Source organism: Dipteris shenzhenensis, chromosome 32 (genome assembly GCF_047967505.1).
Source record: "Dipteris shenzhenensis isolate YYH24624 ecotype China chromosome 32, Dip_SZ_1.0, whole genome shotgun sequence".
In the NCBI taxonomy this organism is placed as follows: domain Eukaryota; kingdom Viridiplantae; phylum Streptophyta; class Polypodiopsida; order Gleicheniales; family Dipteridaceae; genus Dipteris; species Dipteris shenzhenensis.
In genome coordinates, this window is record NC_141627.1 from 4,309,176 (window position 1) to 4,323,450 (window position 14,275).

The 14,275-nt window shown below is 42.7% G+C and overlaps 1 protein-coding gene across 4 annotated transcripts; it reads left to right on the forward strand.

Annotated features, from left to right (window-relative positions):
• Window positions 1-260: 260 nt before the first annotated feature.
• LOC147880204 (splicing factor U2af large subunit B-like) lies at window positions 261-2,515 on the forward strand. Of its 4 annotated transcripts, none has more exons than XM_087370727.1 (3): window positions 261-807; window positions 1,080-1,292; window positions 1,479-2,515. In XM_087370727.1, the coding sequence occupies exons 1-3, from the start codon at window positions 408-410 to the stop codon at window positions 2,309-2,311; spliced, it is 1,446 nt and encodes a 481-aa protein (XP_087226853.1). In that variant the 5' UTR covers window positions 261-407; the 3' UTR covers window positions 2,312-2,515. The 4 variants fall into 4 exon arrangements, with proteins under 4 accessions (XP_087226853.1, XP_087226851.1, XP_087226852.1 ...); XM_087370725.1 differs by adding an exon at window positions 999-1,079 and having other exon boundaries at window positions 262-807; window positions 1,178-2,515; XM_087370726.1 differs by having other exon boundaries at window positions 262-807; window positions 1,080-1,313.
• Window positions 2,516-14,275: the final 11,760 nt, after the last annotated feature.

Genomic DNA, 14,275 nt, shown 5'->3' on the forward strand with positions numbered 1-14,275 from the left:
CTTTACCATTATATAGATAAATCTCTGGTAAGGAAAGCATCTTATGCTTGTCTCCTCCAGAAAATCTTGTGTATGCTTTCAACTCTCAGAAGCAAAAGAAGGAAAAGCATATGTATGCTTTTAAACGAAGAAAAAAATCGTGCTAATCAAAAGCCATTTTTATGAGAAAATAAAGAAGAATACAGATGTATAGACACATAACAAAACGAGAGCTCAGAAAACGAAAACTTCCCGCTAGGCTGCCAACCGTACCAAGGTCACCAAAGCAAAAGGAGAGCTAACCTGAGTTGGGTTCCTTCCAGATAGTACGGCTTTCCACAGAAGAGAAACCTATAAATTTTAAAACAATCAGTTCCAACATTTTGCTTGTTTATCTGTGTTTTTTGATCTTCTGCGACGCTGAGAGGATGGCCAATCGTGGCGACTACGGTGGAGCATCACGGGATTCCTATAGAGAGCGGGAAAGCCTAGCAAGAGCTCGGCAAAAGGAGAGAGAACATGGACATAGAGGCAGCAGGGAAGGAAGTGAAAGATCCAAAAGAGACCATGACAATGGTCGCCATCGAGCCTTCGACAGAGAGCAAAGCCGAGATAGAGAGAGTGCGAGTCGGGACAGAAGCAACGATCGAGATAGGCGACATCACGACCATGATGCTGCCAGACATACAAAGAGGGACCGGTCTTTGTCCAGGGGACCGTCTAGGAATCATTCAGGGTCGCAATCACCATCTCGAGATCGAAGGAGTAAGCGAGCTACTGGTTTCGATATGGCTCCACCTGGTGCAACGGTTATGGCTACACTGCCAGGTCAGTTCCAAAAGCTTGAAGTCACATATTAAGTTTCAATGGCACTTGATAAGCAGCTTAACTTAAGCAAACGTAAGGGCAAGGCCGATGGTGCACCTTTTCACTTCTTACCTTTTTTGAAGGTACAGCACACCCATTCTAACGGTGGTTTATGCTGTGTTCTCTTGGTGTTTGTGTTTTTTGTAAATAAGAAAACTCACTCACGCATCCCTCCCCACCATTGGGGAGGAAACGCCTCAACAGTCTCACCTAACACCTTTTGGCACTACCAGGTCAGTTACTTGGAGTTTCTCAAACAATGCCCCCTGTCTTAGGGACATTTTCGTTTGCTGGGACTCAATTTGGAACCCTTTCGACGATGCCTATGCAGGCTATGACGCAACAGGCAATGAGGCATGCACTTCGGGTTTATGTTGGTGGTCTACCCCCTTTAGCAAATGAACAAACAATAGCAACATTTTTCAGCCAAGTGATGGCAATAATAGGTGGGAACACTGCAGGGCCAGGTAATGCTGTAGTGAATGTTTACATTAACCATGAGAAGAAATTTGCCTTTGTGGAGATGCGAACGGTGGAAGAAGCAAGTAATGCCATGGCGTTAGATGGCATAATGTTTGAGGGAGTGTCAGTGAGAGTTCGAAGGCCTAGTGATTACAATCCTTCTTTTGCAGCCACATTGGGCCCAAGTCAGCCAAGTCCCCATCTGAACCTTGCTATTGTTGGGCTTACACCTGGTACTGTGGGCGGTGTTGATGGACCTGACAAACTATTTGTGGGTGGTCTTCCTTACTACCTAACTGAAGCGCAAGTAAAGGAGATGCTGGAATCAGTTGGGCTTTTGCGTGGTTTTGACCTTGTCAAAGATCCGGAAACTGGTAATTCAAAAGGTTACGCATTTTGCATATATCAGGATCCTGCAGTAACAGATGTTGCTTGTGCTGCATTCAATGGTGTGAGAATAGGAAACAGGACTTTAACTGTCAGACGTGCAACGGCAAGCGGTCAGCCCAAGTCAGATCAAGCAACTGCCCTTTTACAAGCCCAGCAGCAAATTGAAATGCAGAAGCTTGCATTGACAGTGACTGGTGGCAATGCAATGTCTTTTGGTGGGTTGCCAGGTTTGATGACAACTGGATTTATGTCGGGAATGGTGCCTGGCATGGAAAATGGGATCTCAGATACTGAAGTTCCATCTAAAGTCGTGTGCTTAACACAACTGGTAGATGTGGATGAGTTGAGGGATGACAAGGAGTTTAAAGATATTTCTGAGGACATAAAAGGAGAGTGTAGTAAGTATGGTAATGTTACCAAACTTGTGATTCCTCGTCCAAAGCTGACAGGAGAGCAAGTTCCTGGGCTAGGAAAGGCCTTTGTGGAATACACTGATACTCAAGGGTCACGCATGGCGATGGTTTCCTTGAAGGGGAGGAAGTTTGCAGGCAATACTGTTGTCGCTATGTATTACCCAGAAGACAAGTTTTCAAGAGGGGAATTGGATAGTTAGTTGAGCCTCAGGAGCATGTTAGCAAAGCTTCGAATTTGATAGTGTTTTGTTAGCTGGGCTTGGTAAGTTACCTGCACTTCTAGCTTCTTTCTGTCTTCATGGCCTATGATGCGGGGCAGCAATTTTGTAGAAATTCATGAGAATTGTAAACACATTTAACCCCCCCGCCCCCCACCTTTCCCCAAAAGCCAAACAAAAAATGAAAAGAAAAAAGAGATTAAAATTTTCTGAAGCTATGTTTTTCATATTTTGGTAAATTGCTTCTATTTTTTAGATCTTGCTTTTAGTGCTTTTGATCAACATAAACGAGCAGCACCCTACAATGACAAATGTCATTATGGTGTCTTGCAACAAACCTTTTTGCTTGACTTGACAGCATCAGCTCCTGTCTTTGCATATATGCTGGACAGCTTACATGCACCTAGCCTTTTGATGCTTTGAAGAAGTGAGTCTTGATGGGTCTACAACCCCTTGGCTCAATTGGTTTCCCCTTGTATGAAGGTTTCTTCAAAACCCTCCTGGGGCTAATTGGTTACTTTGCTAGATTGACTTGCGTGGGAAATTTTACGTTTTGTAAAGCCTCAATGGGAAATTTTACGTTTTGTAAAGCCTCAATGGGAAATTTGGCTCACTAATAAGGGAAAAAGGAGGAGGTTGGAAATACTTGAATTCTAGATTCTAATTACTGCTTTTATGCTTACTGTGTTGGAAATGGCAGTATTCTAGGGAGAACCTTTTGGAATTGCTTAGGCAGAATGGCTGGTTATAGCTTGGAATCCCAGGTGGGATGGATGATCGGTGTTGAGGGGTGATGGAGAGTAAATGGTGGAGGTGACCTGATGGCAATCCATTTGCACATAAGGAAACTCGTAAACTTCTAGAATTTAGACACTGCACATGAGATGGATTTGTTGTATCCCTCTCCAAATCCTGTAATGATTTGAAGAGGTTTTGTGGTCTCAAGGATTAAGGTTTGAAGCTGTTGTAGGGGTAGAATATGTGGAGGCTGTTTGGGCTACGAAGATGGGGTTTCGATTTGGAGAAATCATCAAGAAGAAAGGGCTTTCACAATCGATTTGGACAAGAAAAACTGCATGCAGGTGGTGTACTTCCATTTTGAAGTGAAAATAGATGCCAAAATAGCAACAAGCAGCTGTAATTTAGATCACAATTTGTTCTGGATGTGCGTAGTGAATTGAAAACAGAGGCTAGAATCCAATCTGAATTTGCTATCCTGGGCTTCAAGAGCTTTTAAAACATGGAAGCAACCAAGATCTCAAGAGTAAGCATGCATGAATGAGGTGGCAAAAGCAATTGGTACCTCATAAGGCTGCTTCTAACCCCAAAAGTAATAAAAGGCTATCAAAAGCAATTCAAAAACGAAATTAGACTTACAGGTCAATCAAAATATAGATACATTTATTTAATCAAATGTTCCTAGCCTATATGGTGGAACATAACCTTAATAATTTAGTTAAACAGTTCTTAATCCTCTTTTGAAAATTTTGCCACATGACCCCTCTACCCATGCACATAATTAAAGCACAATTAGGCCTAGAACATTTAATGTGCCATAGGCTTGCTAAGGTCATATCTTGAGCTGAAGCTATTAGTCTCTACCCAACCTCAAACCAATAGTTGTGCGGTTCATGTATCCAATGTGCATGGGTGTGATAGGAATGTAGTTAGTTGTTACTCAAAGATTATTTGTTTGGAGATCACATCTTTCTTACAGGTTAATCTCATTCACCAAGGTGAATGTTGATAGCTGAACGAGATTACATAGGTCACATAGGTGAATGAGGTTACATATGTTACATAGGATGTAATGTCGATTGTTCAACTACCCTCTATCGCTTATAGTTGTGGATATCCTTTGGCATTCTTTTGATTGGAGATTATGTTTTATATGTCTTCTGTAAACTAATTAGAAGCAAATACTTCATCTTTGGTATTCATGACTAGCAAGGCATTGTTGTAAGAATGCATAGTATTGTTGTAAGAAAATTCAACCATCAGCAAGTACGTCTCCCATAATTGTAGATGATAATGAACATAAATCCTTAAGAGTTTCAACAATATTTTATTTACTTCCTTGCTTTGTCCATGCTTTTTTGCCAAGTTCGTCAAAAATTACTAGAAAATGTACTACCATAATTAAAAACTATGGTCTTGGGAGCTCCATGATGTACAAAGACATATTTGATAAACAAAGAGCTAGCTTTTATAGCCTTTACAGTTTCCTTACATGGAAAGAAATGAGCTTCATTACTAAACCTATCAATAACTATCCATATCATATCATGTCCCTAGGTGATCATAGAAAACTTGTCACAAAGTCCATTGCCATATCCTTCCAACATGCCTCTTGAATTAACAAAGGTTGTACTAACCCTTGTGGCTTTGCTCGATCATACGTAGCCTTTTGAAAAATTGGACAAGATGCATCATATTGATAAACGTCTTTTGAAATCTAAGGCCAATAAAAATAATGTTCAAGCCGAGCTAATGTAGAAGACATACCTTTATGATGCAACAAAGGGTAGATTTTGGCACTCCTCCATTATATTCTCCCTCATGACCAACAATGGGAAGATACTAGCAAAGGATAGATTTTGGCCGTTGAGATAGAGCATCTGCTAGTATTTTGAATTTGAAAAGTGAATAATAAATTATCCCCATCTCGTCGTACCAAGGGTTGTGTATGGAAATAGTTTTCACAAATCTAGCATGAATAAAATTGGAGCCAAAGGAAGAGACTTCTTAACTCTTCAAATGTTGCCTTCTCTCTCTCTTTTCAAAAATAGTTCTAGTCTTTCATGTCAAATCATGCAAAGGTGAAGATTTTTGAGAAAAGTGGTGAATGAACCTCTTGTAACACAATCACAATCCTAGGAAAAGATTTGACTTCATGTACACTCTTTAAGTCGGGACATTCAAGTTATTACCTTCAACTTTTTTGGGTCCATTGTTAATTTCTCCTTCACCTCTTATATGTCTAAGATATAGCATTTTAGTTAATAAAAACTCGCTCTTCTTATCATTCATGAATAACTGATTGTCTTTCAAGAGATCATACACAACCTTTAAATGCCTTTTATGTTTCTCTTGATCTTTGCTAAAATTAATAATATGATCAAAAGATGTACCCAGAAAAGATCTATGTTTCTGGAATATTTAGCTCATCATTTGGTTACTTAAACCAAAGGGTACTACCAGATGTTCATACAAACCCTATGATTTTTGGAAGACAATTTTGTTAATATCTTGGGGTGCTATCCTTACACGATGATAAACCAGTTTTCAAATCAATGTGGGTGAGAAATGTGCTCTCTCTTAAGCTATCAAGAATCTCATCTATTTGAGGGATTGGAAACCTATTTTTGAATAGTCATCTTGTTTAGAGCTCTCTATTCCACACACATATGCCAAGATCCCTTAAGAAGCAATCATCATATTCTTCTAGGAACTATCTCTGCTTTGTAGCCATACTATCTTCATTTCCTTTCAAATTGAGTTCTTGGAAAGTATGAAAAAGACCATCCAAGGTCGAACTCAAGGCGAAAATGGATTCCAATTTTTAAGTGCACTTTCCATAATCTCAATTTTACAAAAAAAGGACTTATATAATCGTGCCCAATTTTTTGCCCCTTACCCGTTCCATACGGCCACTTTAACAAAAAAGCTATAAAAAGATGAAAAAAGAGCATCCATGGATGCAGGAGTAGACCTTCAATTGGCTTCAAAGAAGGATAAGGGCGGAGCAATATTAGTGACCTTCAATGGTCAAAAATTTGCTTCCTGGCAACTGGCTACTCATTTACTCTTCATGCAAAAGGGACTTTGGCATATTGTTGCTGGTACAGACAAGAAGCCGAAGGAGTGCTCTCATAATGCAGATAAAATTCCCAGTGGGAGCAAAAGGATGAGAAGGCAATGGGCTATATGGATAGAGCCTTAAGACCTGAGTACTTTTCATCTTGACGTGAAAATCCACGGCAGCAGAGAATTGGCAAACACTGGAAGCTTTATTTGGAGTTTGCATGAAGCACTCGAAGTTAAATCTCGAGCAAGATTTATTTGATCTCTAGATGAATGAATCTGAGACATTGGGTGTGTTTCTAAATTGTGTGCAAGCTCTTCTAAGGCTGTTGGGTGATGTAGGAGCACCCATCCGTGGTTGAATATGAGGAGCAAGGATTCCAATTCTTTAATGTAATTTCCACAATCCCCATATTATTTAGATAAGGGCCTCATGTACTCATTTCCTAATTGGGAAAAATTTTCCCACTTCGTATGGCTAATATGGTGAACAATCCAGCATGAAAAAACAACATCCATTGTTGAATTTGAGGGGGGAATGGATTCCAAAAATAAGGTCCTTGCGGCAATCTCAATCCCATAAAATATAAGGGCCTTGAACATGCATTTTCAATCTTCATAGCCTTTATGCACCCCCATGTGATCAATCTTATTAAAATTGGTTTGTTGGGGGGGGGGGGGGGGTAGAAAGTGTGAAAAACAAAATCCATGGCTCAATTTGAGGGGAGAATGGATTCTAATGGTTAAATTGAATTTTCAAAAGATTAATCTCATCAAATATGAGGGCATTAAGAACTTATTTCCCAACAAACCAAACTCGATGAAATTTATACACTACATATAGCTAATCTAGTTGGGGATAAATAGCATGAAAATGGCTTGTTGGGGATAATGTCATGAAATATTCCAATTTGGGGATAAATAGCATGAGAAAAGTGGATCCATGTTTGAATGAAAGTTGGAAATCAATTTGAATGCTTAAACTAACTGGTCATAATCTTAGTACCATTAACGAAGAGGTCAACATGGGCCCAAAAAAGACCTCAAGATAGCTTTGAACCCAAAAGCATCTACGTATTTGTCAAAACAAAGGATACCAGAAAGAGCCTTAATATAAGTGTTGGTAGATGTTTTAGAAGTTTTATTAGAACCTGATATATTCATTGGTATAACTGGCAAAAGTGAGAGGTAGAATATATTAGGTTTAAAGCTTTTATGCTTCTAAACCTTGCCCTACTCCCTTTCATCCCATTGGCCCCTCTCACCTTTTGTGCTTAGGGTCACTACAATCCGCATGATCATGAACACTCCCTTTATCTTTCTAGCTAACTCTCCACCATGTGGGATAGGTAAATTTTGATGATTTGTTTATAATTGTGCAAAGGCCTTTGACTTATGATATTGACCTTATCCTAAGGCCACATATTCCCCTAAACCCATTTGTCTCTAAAATTTATTTGTTTGTGGTCTTTTTTAGCATTTTCACCTCCGATGAGACATTTTTTATGATTTTTGGCCACTAGGGATAGGTAAAGGCCATAAATGTAGCCAAGGAGTGCAGAGGGGGTTTTAATTTTATAGGTTTTAGATTTTGCACCCATTGAAGCACTCGAATCAATTTTGTGCTCCAATTTAACCATGGGTGTTTTTTTTTGCACACAATCTACCACCAAAAAAGCCATTTTTTAGTACATTGGCCATGTGGGATGGTGGTACCTGTTTCCAATAGCCAAAGTAGACAAGAATGATGATCTTGATCATGCTCACAATCTCAAGGATGGAGCATCACGAGAATTCCAATGAACATTCAAAATAGAGCATCATGGGAACTCCAATGAACATTCAAAATGGAGCATCATGGGAATTTCAATGAACATTCACAATGAACAAATAATGAAAGTCCTTAGATGAAAAATGGATCCACAACCTAGCCAGAGAAGACCAAAATTTTCAAAGCAGCATACCTCAAAGAATACCTCATAGCACCAACCTACTTCAAAAGACATTCCAAATTCAAGTGTCGAACCGCACCAACACAAATGAGATGCAAGCAAACACATGATGGAACCTACGTTTGCTTGCATACACCTATGTGTAAAACTACATCGACATTGATGGGATACAAGCATACATACATTGAATGTGGAACCCCGCTAAATTGGCCATAAATTTGTTAATCTAAGGTAGTCATACAATGATTGTAGCAACATGCATCATATATGAGTGACAACTTTGACCTAGTCCTTAGGGATAGTGCCGTATTATACAATCAAACATTGGCAATAATCATGTCTGTCCATTAATTAGACAACATCTACCCCCACTCAACTTCAATCCAAATCACAAGATAGATGCTCAAACCAAAGTCGCCTCTTTCAATGCATCATATCACTTCAAGGACAATATCTATGTCAATTGAAAGAATGGTTGACATTGGATTTTTAGATACAGAATGGAAGGTCTATCGAGACCAAGCCATAAGAGGAGACAATCCACAACAAGCCTGTTAAGTTAGACATCCACAACACTCTACTACAATACTTCAGTAAAGAAAACATTATCACAACCCTGACTTCACAATCAACCATAATCCAAGGGTGGGTCTAGGGGATTTATAACCTTGTTTGTATACCAACCTAAGGGACACTCCAAGACATGGTGTGTGTTGAGTAGCAGGAGAGCTCCACTTGTAATGAAGGACTTCTTTGAGAGAGCTTCAAGGAGATAAAACTAATAGCAACTAAGAAATCTCCTCCAAATATCTCAAGGATTCATCTCTAAAAACATTAACAAAATAATCTAGAGAGAGAAAATGTAGAGATAAAAAGTCAAGAGATACGAAATCTAGGAAGAAAAAGTCTACAAACAAATTTTTTATAGATATGAAATAAAGAGAGAGAATACCCTCTTCGTATTCTGGGTCAAGAAAGCTGTTGAGAGAGACCTCTCCACCCACGTGGACCTCACCCAAGGAGGGTTAGCAGACCCCTAGTAAAGGAAAGTTACATGAATGAGTAGTGGATAATTTTGTAACTGTAGGGACAGTTATAATTGTCCCTAACAGCCACATCATGTTTTGAACTATGTCTGTCGGATGATGTTATAAGTTGATCTTCATCTCCTACATTAGGGTTGTTGCCATCTACTGAAACACAAACTATTTGCAACATTTCTACTCTATAAACAATTGTCTCTACTATCTTTTCCTTTTTCCGACATTAGTCATATACTTAAGTTCGACTCTGGCATTTCCATTGCCACTCTGGTTGCCTTGACCCAATTCTTGCCTTGTTTATTGAATGGCAAGCGATGCAATTTGCCAAGTGCACACCCCTCACACACTTCATTTGCTGGTTGCTGCAATTTTGGCATTCCCTGAGTCATATTATTCTTGTACAAGTAGGACAATGCCCTGTGATGGACATGTCCAAACCTGGCATGCCATAAGTCAGCTTGGGAAGTGTTTGCTACAGCCAATTCCATCATATTTGAAAAGCATGGTAGAGTCTTCTAGATTTAGAGGGAACATGATGTGGCTGATGTTGGATTAGGGTTGGTCACCTCCCCACCTGTGAGCCCCCAAATGAGGAGTGCATTGGGGGTGGACCATAGAATGATAGGATGGGGACATGGGGCTGCCACATGGGCAGCACATGGGCTGCCATGTAGGCAGCAGAGAGAGCGAGAGGAAGTACCTGGCAGGTGGAAGCCACCTTGGAGGGCAGATCTGACATGGCAATGTTTAGAGGGAGTTCACACGGAGGAACGGTAGGATTGTGCAGGGAAACCAGCAAACAAGGCTGCATGGACAGAGGCAGGTGACTCAGCACTGATGTCAGAAGGTACGGAAGTGACACGTGGCTGTACAAGACTGGTAGGAGCCGGAACCAAAAGAAAGCAGACGCGCTGCATGTGTCGGTTGTTTGGCAGGTTTGGGACAGGTAATCAACGCTGGAACTGCCTGGGCCAGTCACTGGATGCCATGTGGCCAGGAAGGCCAGCAAGAGCCTAGAAGAGAAGGCCCTTAAGGGAATTTATAGCCCTCCCCCTCAAGTCGACTGGTAGGGGGGAGTTGAGTCGGCTGGTAGGGGCCAGCTAGTCGGCTAGTTTTGCCAAGGGGTCTGTCCCTATAAAAGGGGGCCATTTGCACCTCATTCGGCATCACTTGGAGCAGCCCTCAGAGGAGCAGAAAGAAGCAGCAGGTAGCCATCCCTAGGCCTACATCCAAGAGGTGAAGGGGACCTACACTATGCAGAAGACTTAGCTCAAGAGAGGCAGCCCACCTAGGCTGGCTATCTGGACAGCAAGGTGGAAGGGATCACTGGACAGAGAGTCTACATAAGCTCAAAGGAGCATGCGGGCTCAAAGATCTAGAGGTGCCAGGCAGTTAGTAGAAGGACATTTTGGTAAGATTAGAGGACTGGGACTCAACATCTCCTTTTTTTTGTGTCAAGTTTGTTAACGGATGGAAATATATGAGTGTTGCTTCTATATTTGTCTTGGATGCACTATCTATTCTGGCTTGCACTCACTTGTATGATTGTGAAGTACACACACTCAATGAAGTTTGATTCCGTAGTGAAACACTACCGCGAGTAATTCTTGGGCTCATCTATCAGCCTTCCGTTACGCGATACCCTCTGGTGGACTTCATTTGCTAATATGGTATCAGAGCCCTCACGGAAGTTCATGGGAAGTGCAGCTTGAAGCCAAGGACCTTGCTGAAAGCTTGATTCATTGCTTGGGGTGAATCGAATTAGGTGATTGAAGGATTGTACTAAGGAGAGAGGCTCAGGTTCAGGCAGTCATCTGTACCCAGGTGGGGGCCTCAGGTTTAGGCAAGTACGACACTCTAAACTCTTTACCTCTTTCAGTTCATTATCATGGCCAATATATTAATTTTGGTGAGACGGACAAGCTCGATAGGGCCAATTACCAATTGTGCAAAATGAAGGTTCAGAGCCACTTAGTGCTGAGGGAGTCCTGGGGGATTGCAACAGGGACAAAGTTGTTTCCATAGGCCACCGTGACTACCCCAGCCACATCAATGGCAGCAAACGGTGCTGACACCAGTGGACCCTGTTTTAGTAAAAGCATGACATTCTGAGACGTGAAAGTCTTGGCTATCATTGTGGGTACGATGACAGATATGGTGCTTCCTCATATTCAGATGGCAAACTCTTCTTTGGAGGCTTGGAGAACAATGAGGGATATGCATGAGCTCAACAACGAGGTGAGAATCTTGGACGTCGAGATGGAACTATATGGCATGAGGAACACATCACCAAGATGAAGGTGATGCCGGATCAGCTTGCAAAAGTTGGTCAAGGGACAAGCTTGACCAGGATGGCAAGGCTATTGCTAGTTTTGTACCTACAATGATTGCGGGGAAGCAGGTGGCACCAGTGACTTTCAAGGAGACAGTTCCATTGTTGCTGCAATAAGGAGCTTGAGAAACTAAGTGCGATGGTACGGATAAGGATGACAAGGCCCTAGTAGCTCAGAAATGAGCAAAGGCAAGGGCAAGCATAAGCCTGGCAAAGGTAAGCCCAAATTTGATGGAGGAGCGTACTCTTCAGATGAAGAGAACAAGAATAAGAGAGAGAAAGAAAGAAATGCTTCTATTGTGATGATCAAGGCATCTTGTGAAGGATTGCAAAAAGAAGAAGGCTGATCAGAAAAAGAAGAGTGCCAGCTCAGAGGCAAAGGAGGCATCTCAGTTGGTGGTCATAGAGGAACTTTTCTTGGTGGCATCTCCGAGTGTTGCTGAGATTAGGATTGGTCAAGAGAAGAGTCAGAGACCTTTGTGAAGGCGATGGACAGTGATGGGTGTCTGGCTAGTGTTGCTGAAATAGAGGGGGACTCATCGATAGGACCTGAGGGCTCAAGGTCAAATGGAAGCTGTGACTTAGAGAGGGCCAACAATACAGAACCACAAATGGAGCAAGTAATATGGATCTATGCCTGGGATATGATGTCTCGGGTATGTTGTTTGGTTGCAGACCCAGTTGTAGACCTAGCCAGACGAAGGACAGGTTGACACAGACCTTGAGAGCTTGGTCCCTAGAAAACTTCAGGCTGTTCACCCATCACGAGGGGGACAATTGGAGGATATTGGTACCTAGAGTGCTCGAGTTCGATGGCGGGATCATGCCTGAAGGTGGTGGTGCCACTAGGTGATGCCAAGGGTGGAAGTGTGTACCAAATTGGTGTGCTTATGCAGAACCGGACCTAGCAGAACAAGAGCCACTTGTTGAAAAGACGGGAAAAGGCTATGATGACACCAGAGTTCCAGAGAGCTACCGCACTTGAGCTACAGGACCATCTTCATTGATGGATTTAGATCTGGCCAATGTGGGTCAGTGAGAGAGGGTGTTGGATTAGGGTGGGTCACCTCCCCACCTGTGAGCCCCCAAATGAGAAGTGCATCGGGGGGGTGGACCATAGGATGATGGGCAAGCACATAGGCTGCCAAGTGGATGGCAGAGAGAGAGAGAGAGAGAGAGAGAGAGGAAGTACCTGGCAGTTGGAAGCCACCTTGGAGGGCAGATCTGACATGGCAATGTTCAGAGGGACCCCACACTGAGGAAGGGCAGGATTGCGCAGGGAAACCAGCAATGGACAGAGGCGGACAACTCAGCCTGATGTCAGCAAGTACAGAAGTGGCACGTGGCTATATGGGACTGGCAGGAGGCGGAACCAGTAGAAAGCAGCGGTGCTGCATGTGTCGGCTGTTTGGCAGGCTTCTGGGCAGGTTTGGGACAGGTAATCAAGGCTGGAACTGCTTGTGCCAGAGGCTGGATGCCAAGTGGCCAGGCCGGCCAGCAAAAGCCCGGAGGAGAAGGCCCTGAAGGGCATTTACAGCTCTCCTTCTCTAGTCAGCTGGTAGGGGACAGTTGAGTTGGTAGGGGCAGCCAGTCAGCTGGATTTGGCAAGGGGTCTGCCCCTATAAAAGGGGGCCATTTGCGCCTCCTTTGGCATCACTTGGAGCAGCCCTCAGAGGAGCTGAAGGGAGCAGCAGATAGCCATCCCTAGGCTTACATTCAGGAGGTGAAGGAGAGCTACACTATGCAGCAGATTTAGCTCAAGAGAGGCTTTAGGCTGGCTATCCGGACAGCAAGGTGGAACCGATCACTGAACAAAGAGTCTACATAAGCTCAAAAGAGCACGCGGGCTCGGAGATCTAGAGCTGCCAGGCAGATAGTAGGACATTTTGGTAAGATCGGAGGACCACGGTTTGGTGGGACTCTGCATCTCCTTTTGTATTGTGTCTAGTTTGTGGACGGACGGAAATATATGTGTTGCTTCTATATTTGTCTTGGATGCACTGTCTATTCTGGCTTGCACACACTTGAATGGTTGTGAAGTACAAACACTTAATAAAATTTGATTCTATAGTGAAACACTTCCGCAAATAATTCATGGGCTCTATCAGCCTTCTGCGGGATACCCTCTCGTGAGACTTCATTTGCTAGCATGGAGCCCTGACGGAAGTTCATGGGAAGTCGAGCTTGACGGCAAGGACCTTGCTAAAGGATGAGCTTGATTCATTGCTCGGGTTGAATCGACTTTGGTGTTTTGAAGCACTGAACGTAGGCGGGAGGCTCGTTCAGGCAGGCGTTTGTACCTAGGTAGGATGCTCCGGTTCGCGACGACAGGTACGACACTCTAAACTCTTTGCCTCTTTCAATTTATTATCATGGCCAATAGATATCAGATCCCTAATTTTGGTGAGACATGCAAGCTTGACGGGACCAATTACCCGTTGTGGAAAATGAAGGTTCGGAGCCACTTAGTGCTGCGGGAGTCATGGGGGATTGTGACAGGGAGAGAGTTGTTGCCTTAGGCCACCATGACTACCCCAGTCACATCGACAACAACAGCGGCACTGAAACCGGCCTTCAGGAATCTAAAGGGTAGTGATCTTCTTCTGCTCTGTCTTAAACCTCAATTACAGCCATAAAGCAAACTTTATTTACTTGAACCACTTAGCAATTCTCATAAATAATCTTCAACAACAACAAGGGGAGGCTATAATGCCCCTGCTCAATGCAAAGACACCCACTGGCCCCAAATGCTTGGCACCCCTTTCGGTATTTATTTACTTCATCTAAAAAGTGAAAAGCTTTACAACAAGGGCTC